Here is a 12,363-nt window from a genome sequence, read left to right as displayed (position 1 = left end):
AACTTTTAGTGAGCAAACATTGTGTAGACCATGCTTACGAAGGTGGCTATCAAGATGAAGACAGCTAACAGTTTAATAATATTCCTACAGCCTTAGACTTACAGATTGACAGCAATAATTGCGCTATTGACACAAAAGGCTGGCTGTCTGGCTAAAAAGGTCTTTAATAAGAAGATAATTCCCCAGCGGATAAATACAGCACAAAATAAGTTTTAGCGAAACCTGGAAATAAATTGTCATAGGTTACCTATCTATGACTAACGATTTGTAGTAGTTAGCTAGACATTAATCCTACCCGTGTACCATGGTCAGTTGTACTTGAACCGCTGTCAGAACTACAGCGGAGTACAGCGACATGATTATGGAGAGCTTAAGACCGGACATTCAATGATTTACATGTTTTTACTGTCATTAACTTCCAATTATCTTTAAAGGCGATCTATCATCTTGAGGAAGATGTAAGTCATCAGTAAGTGGGCCGTCTACCACCCATTAATGTTGACTGATTATTGCAGAAATTTTTCGGTGACAATCAAGACCAAGTGCTACCAGTTATTGATGGTACCCATCCGCTGGACAATCGTAAGCAAAACCTCGGTGACAGGTAGAGCCATGCTATTTGAAAATAGTCTCCCTGCACAAAAACATCTTGTTTATTCAAGCTAATCTAAAAATATTTTATTATCTTTTACGTCCAAATCTGGTTGATAACACATAGGATGGTAATAGATAATAGTTGGAACGAAAGAATATTATGTGCAATGGTAGTGTGAACAACTAAGTACACATGACAAGTGTACACATGACGCTGTGATACCTATGGATGCAGGCATATGTGAATACAGCAGCAAAAATCTAAACTGCCAAAACTTACGAATTATATGGATGATTAATAAGGAGAGATTATCTATGGCATCATCAGCTAATGCTAATCCTCTCCTTCCTGGTACAGCAATTTTCTTGCTCCTAAATTTGCAATAAGCTGGGAGATTATCTCAACTTTGCTACCAATTGTTGCCGTATTAGCTGTCTGGACACAGTGATGAAACTCTTTAAATTAAACGGTAGCAACAATGTGAACACTGCTAAAAGCTGGTGTGACATGAGGCTACAACTCTCAAGCCAAGTAATCTGAGTAATTCAACAAAAACAGGTTTTAGAGGAGCGATCCCAGCTTTCTATAAACAGGAAGGATAGGAGCAGCAGTATAGGCACAAAACGATAGGCGCTGTGTGATACGCGCAGGAAGCTACACGCCTTTACCAAAGATTAGCAGAGCAGAAACAGTCGCGTAGAACATGAAGCGGTATGAACTCTCTTAAAACACCCAATATATTTGATAATTATCTCCTAGATTAGTTCCTAATTATTGAACAAGTGCATCGTATATATTTTTTTCTTCTATCTTTAAAAAATTAGGAGTAAAACCTAATGAGAGGAAAGACCGCATCCTTAAAACTGACAGTAGCTATCTTTTAGATAATTAGTTACTTCAGCAGTATATATACTTGACCTGTATATAGATATACCTGACATGTATATATATATAGGTCAGGTATATATATCATAAACTGATATACACGCATATATGTATACGCTAGCCAAATGCCCGGCGTTGCACAACAGATTTTAAGATATGTATATATATACATGTATATATATATCTTATATATATATAGATCTACTATATAAACGGCAATTGTTGTCTGTCTATCTGTCTGTCCGCTTTATAGAGTACCGTACTTTTCCGACTATTAGCCGCTACTTTTATATGAGGGCATGTCTATTCTGTGGTTTTTTTTCACCGCTAGGGCGCATTAACGGGAATCTTCGGTTAGTACACGCCTCTATTATAATACGTAACCTGCTATTCATCGTAGGGATGGACGATAAATACTGATATGCTAATAGTATGAGTTGTCTTCTCGATATATTGAGTCATCGATAACTCCCAAATATGAGCAGTATAAATAAATTATATGGCGGTCTTTTTTTTTTCGATTCGATCGTTAGTTAGTAATCTTTTATTTTGCTGATAACAAAATAACAAAAAGCCTCTATTTGCAGGCATATTATCCAATAAAACGGAAACTGTAGAAGAATCCTGAATGCAAGATAGTAGTGAACAATTCATATTTAGTTTGAGATTATTTGTGTAAAAGTTAAAAGAAAATTTACATGAGAGGATGACTTCAAATAAGTAATGCAGGATAGCTTATACAAAGATAAATTGATTGATATGTACTATATACAAGGGTTCAGGACTGAAGAATAGATCCTCTATGAGTATTGATTGTGGCAAGATTGTAACAGATTCGATCGTACGAAGCAAACTTAATTAATATGAGTAAGTAGTAAAATTAAATTAGTAGTAAATATTAGTAGTGAATTAAATAAAATTTACTACTCTTTAAATAAATTAATGAGTAGTAAATTACATCTAATTAATATTTACTGCCAACGTGTACCGGAAAGGTAATGTGAACATTTGTTTCTTGCAACCACTAGAAAAACGCTGTTCTCTATCTACTATATAAACGGCAATCGTTGTCTATCTGATTGATTGTCCGCCTTATAGAGCGGTCTTTCCTTTTATCGTCGTACGAATTTCGGTCATACGAAGCAAACTGAATTAGGTAATATGTGTAGTAACGGTAAATAAATTATAGAGCGGTCTTTCTTTTTCCATCCGGTCGAACGAAGCCAACCGAATTAATATGAGTACTAATTATCGTAATATCGTAATATGGGCTATTAGCTGCTACTTTTCTCTGACGATTTGAGCCAAGCGGCTTATATAAAGGTGTGGCGATTCTGTTGTTTTTCTTTCACCGCTCGAGCGCATTAACCGAAATCCCCGGTTAGCACGCTTTTTAAACAGCAAATTTTCTGCCGTGTTTAAAAGCACCTTTCCTGAGTTCTGCGGCCTATACAAAGGTGTCTATACAGCTATACAAATGTACTATTCATTAAATAAAATAAATTAACGAGTAATTATTTACATCCAATTAATATTTACTGCCAACGTGTACCGAGAAGGTCACGTAAACGTTTGTTTCTTGGAGCCACTAGAAAAACGCATTTCTCACCTACTAAATTTCCACATCAAAAAGGTAAGTGTTTCTTATACGATGTTGTATTGTCTATGAATTGCCACATCTCCACTACTTAATAACGTTGGATTTGCCGCTGTTCGTGATAGTGGGTCATGTTCATTTCCTTCAGCAGCCGAGTTACTAATTTTTTTCCAGCTACGAGTAGGCCTACTGTAACTTACTATTACAGAACTTTCATGAGTACTCCGAGCGCTGTGATACGCTATTGTGAAAAGAAAGAGAGCAGCTGCTATCGACTTACTGTCACCCTGCATCAGCCATGACCAGCTATACGTCGCCTGCTCAAAAGTAGGCACACGCCGAAAACTGTTTCTTCATACGCCCGACAGAAAAACCAAAAATGTTGTCTATCCGCATGTGTTGCGTTGAACTAAGGGAGAGAGAGAGGGAGAGAAAGGGAGAGAGAGAGAGGAGGAGAGGGGGGAGAAAGAGAGGGGGGAGAGAAGGGGAGAGAGAGGGAGAGCGAGGAGGAGAGGGGGGGGAGAGAGAGGGAGAGAAAGAGGGAGAAGAGAGAGAGAGCGAAAAGGAGAGGAGGGGGAGAGAGAGAAAGAGGGAGAAGAGGGAGGGAGAAAGAGAGGGAGAGAGACGGAAAGAGGGAGAGAGAGGGAGAGCGAGGAGGAGAGGGGGGGAGAGAGAGGGGAGAGAGAGAGAGGGGAGAGACGGAGAGAGAGGGGGAGAGAGAGGGAGAAGAGGGAGGGAGAGAGAGGGGAAAGAGGGAGAGAAGGAGAGAGAAAGGGAGAGCGAGGAGGAGAGGGGGGGGGGGGGGGGGAGAGAGAGAGAGGGAAAGAGGGAGGGAGAGGGAGAGAGGGGAAAGAGGGAGAGATGGAGAAAGGGAGATGTAACTGCATATTTGGAGTTGTTTTACAGTATGAAAGACAACTCTCAATAAACCTTATGCTGCGCGTGAATATATTCCTGTAGACGGGTAATGCAGCTAGTATATATATATATCAAAGTCTATCATGTGTTGTGTATATGACCAACTGTAGTGATTGAAATTTAGGAATGGAAAATCTGCATCACAGAGGATTTGGTCTCGGAATCTCCTGGTCTGCAGACCAACAATCTAATTCACTATGCTACGAAATCCAAGCGATGAATGTATGTGATGACATTCATTACATCAGTTAAAATACCCTCGCTTAAAGCGCTTGGGGTTATTAATCCTTTGGCCGGGGAAACGACCAAAATGTCTGTGTTTGGAGCCAGGTTGACGATTGCCGCATTACGTGTAATGAACAACCGTGCTAGTTAACCCTTTGGCTGGGTAAAAGCCTCGCAAACCATCCGAAAATCGTGTAATTTATTTTTGAAAATTCAATAAAATCGGTATTCCATGAACATACATAGCTCAAACTGAAATTTATTTCTATTAACAAAATCTTTTCTACATAAACATTCATTTACATATGTACTACTACAAAAACCTACGACCATGTACAGTTGTTTATGTATGAGATGCTTGGAAGCATTTCCTTCGGAGATTCCAACGCCACAACCTAGCCAACGCCAGCAGCATCGTCATCATCCAAAACAACCAAAATGTTGTTTCTTGGTTCCGTAGGGAAACGACTCTTCTGTCGCTTTCGATAGACGTTTATAAAGCTGTCACCTAGTAACAATAAATAAAGAATATAAACGCTAGTAAATCTTAAATATTTTCAACAAGATATTAGTTAATAAATTACAATATAAAACGATCATCTGAGAGGCGTTGCTTTGTGCTAAAAGCTAAAGAAATCGCGACTCCTTTAAAAAAATAGTAGTTTGAAAAACCAGTCAACATACGGCTCGACGTTCAAAATGAAAAAATAAAAATTTATTTGATCCCGCGATCGTTAGTGATCTTCTGTTTGATCAGCATGATCATAATTCAGATGATGGTAGCGATGTACTCTGAAGACTTTGAATAACAGAGAAAAGTGATTGTTATGTTAGCTCAGACGATGACGATGCTGCTGGCGTTGGCTAGGTTGTGGCGTTGGACTCTGCCGAAGGAAATGCTTCCAAGCACTTCATACATAGACAATTGTATATAGTCGTAACCTTTTTGTAGTAGTACATATGTAAATGAATGTTTATGTAGAAAAGGTTTTGTTAATAGAAATAAATTTCAGTTTGAGCTATGTATGTTCATAGAATACCGATTTTATTGAATTTTAAAAATAAATTACACGATTTTCGGTTGTTTTGCGGGGCTTTTACCCAGCCAAAGGGTTAACTAGCATGGTTGTTCATTACGCGTGATGCGACAATCGTCAACCTGGCTCCAAACACGGCTATTGTTTTAGTAATGATTTAGACTACTAGCTTATGAGGTAAGTTACTCTAATTCATTACGTAATTATTTTATTACCAGTACCAGTGCAATGCATTCGGTTAGTGTATGTATATATGTAAATATGTAAAAAAGCATAATAAAGTTTTTTTACAATGCTTTCCAATTGTTAAAGAAAGACAAGCCTTTAAGCAAAAAAGAGTTTTCTCACTGTTAAAGATTTAAACTAGTACTATTTTCACACAAAACTGAACGTTTGTTTCAGTAACCATGGCAATGACTTAATGAAAACGATTTAATTTCTGCAAAGAAATGAATTTTAAAGCAGATGAATATATAAGAGACCTTAGGAACAGTATTTTAGGGTACAGAAGATATCCGTTTGATGAAGTTTCAAGGCATAAAAACTGTTTGTAAAAATTTTGGATGAGACACAGAACTATATCTAACCTGTTGCACGGAATGAATTTTCATTTCTTATGGTGTACCAGCAGAAAAATACCAGTTGACCAACCTATCTAAACCACAGCACTCATGAAATTAACCTGAATTCCTATGATTTATAAAATTTTAATCTGAATACATCTTATTATATTATTAACTAACTAATCTGAACGCCAAAACTTTAAAAATAAGGGGGGGGGGCGAGTCTGCATAGACTGTGGTCACCTTGACATAGATTATTATATATTTTACTAGTGTTCACAAAGAACAGTACTTTTGCTTTATCGCTACCTTGATTGCTTCACTAGCCATTTCTGAGCAGTCCAAAAACCACTGCTCTTTCCTCCGTGGCTCCACAATGTCGTAACTGCGACTGCATACAGGCACAGCCATGGGGTGGGCAACTTGGCCCCTCCATAACTGCTTCTTCTGCAGTAGCTGTGCCACCTTTTCTCTTGCATCAAACCTTTTCATACCCTAACAACAAGGAGATTAAGTTAGAGATCGCTCAATTCTAGTTACACCGTCTCAAAATAATTGTTATGGGTTCATAGCGTTGCATCGATGTGAAATATTAAAGGAATTTGGCTTTACACCAAATACTTTTAAATAAACGAGAAAATAGTAATTCTTTTAACTGATGTTCAGCCCGAATACCACTCATCTTGGCAATACACACGATCTGAAATATGCGAACTTATAAGATTTAGTGACTATTCAACTGACATAAAAAGAAGACAATTCTTGATATAACAGAACAAACTCAACAAACAATGCACACCTAAAAGCCATACATATATAGTTATATCATTTAGGTTTGATCTCCGACTAATCGAATGAATCTTGTCATGAATTTGAATAATGTTAGATGTTACATGGTTTTATCAGAGATGTGTTGCTTTTTAGACTAGAAAATACCATGGCAGCTTGGACATGAGTAAATGCATGTAGGTAGTCTTGCACGCAAAAGGCAAGACCTTGCACGCAAAACCTCTACACTGACCATGGTTTGTTTGGAGGGTAATGCTTGCTTAGTGAATATCTTGCTGACTAAAAAATTATTTTTAGTAATGGTACAAAAATTATAATTATTACAGTATGTGATTTGAATTCGTGTCGGAACTTATTCTAAATATTCAGATTATAACAAAATATCCAAATAGCTATCAATTATTTTTTATCTACCTGCTATTTACTTGTCATCTACCTGTTATGAATGCAACCAACACTTTTTTACCAAAACTAGTTTCTTAAAACTAGAAAAGCAAATTAAGATTAGATCTAAAACCTGTTAGCTATCATAAAAAAGCCACTGTTACATAAACGAGGTCAACGTTACAAACAACAGATGAATGAAATTAAATGTGAGCAAACAATGCAACAAGATCTTACATCAAAATGTTCACCAGAGTTGCACAGAGTGCCATCATCATTGAGAATGTTCAAGTGTGGAAGAGAGTGTCTTTCTGCGACATCATGATCTATTTGGCTGTGCGAGGGGGTGATCTTAACAGCACCTGCAAATATTTGAAGTTGCCAAGCATGTACTGCAAGAGATGGAGAACCACCAAGACCAACTTAATAAGTCTGATCTATGACAAGGTATGAAAGATCGCTATGCAAAACAAAACTGCAATGGTTGAAGCGTTTGAGGTAATGGTAAGCAAGTAGATTAAGAGCAAACATCAGTGCTTCTCGCAAATTTTCCTGGAATGTGGAAATAATTGTGTTACAATTATCTTGTGGTCATTTATAATCGAAAGAAAAACTGTTTGCAAGTTGATTCAAATACTTCTACATAGAATAATAGTTTAAATAAAACACCTATGAACTATAAAATTCCTTATATCCCATTGAAGTTAGTGAAGTTTGGGACACCTTTTTTAGCTTTTTTGCGCTGTAAAATGGTTTATAGATTTGAGGCCAAATTACCTACCATTGCGTGTTTTTAAATGCAAGGATCCACAAAACTGGTTTTCAGTTTTGATATCAACATTGTGGCAACGTGCAAGTGTTTTTCTAGCACATTGCATCGTGATTAGATTAGTCTTTTCACAAAACATTCTACACACATATATAGATATATATATATATATATAGATTAGCTGTGCTACCCCACGTTTCCCAAGTAATAAAAAATTCTTTGGTCGGAAAATTGATTTGTATTTAACATATAACAACATTTGCCATTCTAACTTTCAAACTAAATATCATGAGAAAAGTGTTTTGTGTAGTTGAAATAAATTACGAGAGAAAATAAAAACATCTTTAAAGGTTTTCAAACTTTGTCAAACAACTTTTAAACTTCATACCACAAGGAAAATGTTTCGTGTAGGTCAAGTAATTAAAAAAAACAACTATATAAAGGTTTAGATGTAAATGTGAAATAATTAGCAAGTAATAGCTAAATTAAGTCGGTTTTGCTACGATCACAATAAAAGATGATTCGGTAATGATACAATTAATACAAACTGAGAAAACAAAATAAAATTCCTGAGTATGTTGAATTAATAATGACAATTCTTGCATAGAAGTGTGTGGGTATAAAAAAGGTTACTGTTCCACCAGAAGCTATCCATCAAAACTTTGAATACGACACTGGTACTTCTCGATACTGGTACAAATGTACAAATGAGATATCGTACTGACTTTGTCTGACAGATTGGAGAGATAATGTCGAGGCTCTTTTTATGGAGACAATATAATTGTCCGCGTGAGAAGAATTGGTCTTGACCAAAGATATAGTAATTGAACCTTATGAAAAATTTTCTTAACAGGGGCATCTTAACGGGTGGGCGCTTTGGTAAAATAATCAGTGTGCACTATAGCCGGAGTGACAGACAGAACCACATACACACATACTTTGAGAAATATATATATGAAGACCACAATGGAAAAACCAGTGTTGTCACATTTTAGGTTTTTTGGAGTTATTGCTACTTACCTATAGTTTTGGCACTGCAGAATGGTATAGTGAACTAAAAAATTGGAAAAACCAGTGTTGTCCAATGGAAATTTCTGTCTAAATTTTATGCTCAGATGAATAAACACGAGATGTCCAAGCCGTAATATGGAAAAACCAGCTGTCCGACAGTCAAGCAATCAAACTGCGTTATGCTCGTTAACGCGGTCTTGCATTGTTTAATGTTGCTTAGCTAGCAGAAACGGTCGACGCGTAACGCAGTGCTTGTCCGTTAAATTATTATTAATAATAATAATGGCACCTGGATATAGATCTGAGTATCCAGAACTGACTGAAAAGCCTAGGAAACGACAAAAAAGTGGTAGTGCACAAGAAAAGGCTAAAAAACAAAAGGTTTCTAGCCACACAACAGGGGAAAATTGCTTATGCAAACGGTATAAATGCTTTGAAATTGTGTGTGCAGATGACAGGCAGAAATTGATGACTGATTTTAATCAAATTTACACTACAAAGGATCAACAAGACGCTTATTTATCTTCACTAATAACTGTGTGTAAAGTGAAGAGAAGAAGGCCCCGAAGTGATGACTTATCTAATTCTAATCCTCATGGCTATACCTACCTGTATTGTGTTAAAATACGCAGCAAAGATTCGAGAGAAGCTGAGCCCAAAACAGTCAAGAAGATGATCTGCCACAAAGCATTTCTATCTATTTTTGGCATTACCAAGCAAAGAGTAGAAACTATTAGAAAAGCTTTAGCAGAAACAGGTTAGTCTAAATTTTGCTTTAGGCTGCAGTGAGTCAGGCATAACTCGCATCATATTTTCTAGTGATTTGATTGAGTTATTTATTTAGTCTCTGGCAGAGCAAAACTCGCCTTCAGACTTTGCAGTTACCACTTTATTATGCACATTTTATAAAAAGCAATGAAATAAATCTGATATTAAATAGTCTTTTAAATCATCAGGTAAAAAGTAGTGTACACTTCAAATAAAGAAATTATACTACTATTTGGTATTCTTTCACGCTTTAGATGTCAGATGAAACAGTTTGAAAGTGCTGCATCACGTTGATTTATATATTTTTGAAGGACATCCTCCACAAGATGGAAGAGGAAAACACAGGAATAGACCTCATAAGATCACAGAGGAAGACAGAAATTCTGTCATTGCTCATATTCGCTCCTTCAAAGGATGCACATCGCACTACTCTAGAGAAGCATCTCATCGACTCTATCTTCCTCAAGAACTCAACATATCCAAAATGTATGATCTGTTCAAGACAACTAATCCGAACATCACCCTTGGCTATGAAACATATCGTAATATCTTTAATGATAATTTTAACATCTCATTTGGATACCCTCAAAAAGATACTTGCTCTCAGTGTGATGAGCTAGTTCTTAGAATAGAGCATGCTGAACTACAAGCAGCAGATTCTGCTCTAAGTGAGATTGAGCAAACAAAGTATACGAAAGAACATGAAAAAATGGAACTGCAGCATGACTTACACAAGCGACGTGCAGAGATGGTTTATACCAAAACGAGAGAAGCAAAAGCTAGTGCCAAAAGACACTGTTCTACTGCCGCATTCGCTTTTGATTTTCAAAAGAATCTACCGACGCCTAATAAAACAACTAATGATGTTTACTGTTGTCGTCAGCTCTCTTTCCTTTCCTTCAGCATTCACATGCTAGAAACAGATGATGCTTACATCTACTACTATGATGAAACAGTGGCTGGAAAAAGCTCAGATGAAGTGACATCTATGCTAAACCCCTTTGTTGAAAATCACATAGATCCTGAAGTAGTGGATTTGTTCTGTGATGGATGCACTGGACAGAACTAAAATGACTATTTTTGTTCGCGATTTTGATTGGCTTGTGCATGAGAACAAAGATTTAATAGGATCACAGTAAGCTATCCAATACGCGGGCATTCCTACATGAAATGTGATCTAGACATGAATGAGGCGAATTGCAAGTCAGATGCAGATCTGCCATCTGATTGGGTGAAGGTGTTTCAAAATGCTCGCAAACATCCTAAACCTTTTTGATGTAATTCATCTTGACAGCTCAAAGTTCTTCAACTACACAGAATATCTTAAACCGATGTACAAGACAACTTGTCCAATGAAAACTAGGCCTATACGTCAACTGAAAGTTGTGAATACGGAAAGCAAGCTCATGGTGAATCATGGAATGGCCATTACATCAAGTGTGCTATTGGAAAACTATCAAAGCTTCTTCGTCAAACTCAGCCAAGCTGCATTATCAACAGTTCATTGCCAATCAGCAAAGCATAATACAAAGATTTGCAGGTCCTTGAACGATTTTGCAAATTTGAGAATCAACCATTTTTTGACAATCTTACAACCAGCGATGTTGAGACAGCAGATAATGATGAAATTTAGACATTGTAGAGACCATTGAACTGCTATTAAATACTTGTTGTGTTACTGTACACTTATATTATAGTTAAATATAGTTTAAAGTGGAAAAATATAATTACTTATTAAGCAAAATTTTATTTAGTGCGCTCATGCGGAAAAATAGGTGATGTACGTTGCCAACATGCACGCTCATTTTTGGCCACTGCATTACAAGAAACTAATATCCAGAATTAAAAATGTTATTTTATAAGCACCAAGTTATGTATATTTCAATAAACTTACAGATCTTTAATAATAAACCGTATTTTCATTGCATGATAGTATCAAAACTTAAAAATTGATTTTCTACAACTGCAAAAGTGTGACATCACTGGTTTTTCCATTGTGGTCTTCATATAAACTAAATAATACAGAGATCTGAACAAATGATCTGTAATGCTTAAAGCACATTGTCTTGACAAGTCTTACTCTTGGCGACAGGCAACACTGTTGTTAATGATTACTTCATCAACATGGCCTTCTCATCAGACTGTAAGACCTTTATTTGAACGCCGTGGCACTCTATTTTCCAACCCTTCCCTATAGTGGCCTTTAGTTAGAGGTGGTGTTCAAATAAAGAGTGGCGCTGTATTTTTCGACTAGCTCGTCAGATTTTTGGGATGCTAAATTGATACATTTAACCCTTTGACAGGCGAAAAAATGATAATGTTGCCTATATTTTACGCTCTCCTTTGGGCGAATCGACATTAATGCCGTCGGCCACAGCACTTGTTCTAAAACGTTTTTTATCTACGCCGAAGTATCAGGCCGAGTTAAACAAGGAAATTCTGAACATAGATTATAAAATATTAGCGTGGTACCATTATTAAGTATTTCGATGGTTTTGATTTCAGAGCTTTAAAGAAAAAAATGTAAGTCTCTGGAGTTAGAAAACAGACATAACTTTGTTTAGTTTTTAAAGACATTTGTAACATTTCAAAGTTAGAATACGCCATAACAATGGCCGCTATTACATCGTACAGTGTTCCTGAAGAGTGTTCTCTCCATTCATCAACACGTTTTAAAGTCTTATGGTAAAAATGTAAACCACACTATGGACAAATCTTAAGACAATAAATATGATTTAAACCTTAGTAACTTTGAATCAGAGTGTAAATCTGATGATTGTGATGATTGATCTTCTCAAGTACACCTTCACTAAAATCATGGC

At 36.5% G+C, this 12,363-nt stretch overlaps 1 protein-coding gene across 1 annotated transcript in view; it reads right to left on the bottom strand.

The window, feature by feature from the left end:
• The window catches only part of LOC137392805 (valine--tRNA ligase-like), a 46,938-nt gene that overhangs the window by 23,526 nt on the left and 11,049 nt on the right, over positions 1–12,363 (bottom strand). The window contains exons 9-10 of the mRNA XM_068079136.1: positions 7,231–7,355; positions 6,130–6,315 (exon numbers count right to left, since the gene is read on the bottom strand). Coding sequence (XP_067935237.1) covers positions 6,130–6,315; positions 7,231–7,355 — 311 coding nt within the window. The remainder of the gene's footprint in view (positions 1–6,129; positions 6,316–7,230; positions 7,356–12,363) is intronic.

The sequence above is a fragment of the Watersipora subatra genome, chromosome 4, assembly GCF_963576615.1.
Source record: "Watersipora subatra chromosome 4, tzWatSuba1.1, whole genome shotgun sequence".
Classification (NCBI taxonomy): Eukaryota; Metazoa; Bryozoa; class Gymnolaemata; order Cheilostomatida; family Watersiporidae; genus Watersipora; species Watersipora subatra.
Note: the sequence above shows the minus strand (reverse complement) of the source record. Positions and strands in the feature narration are given on the sequence as shown.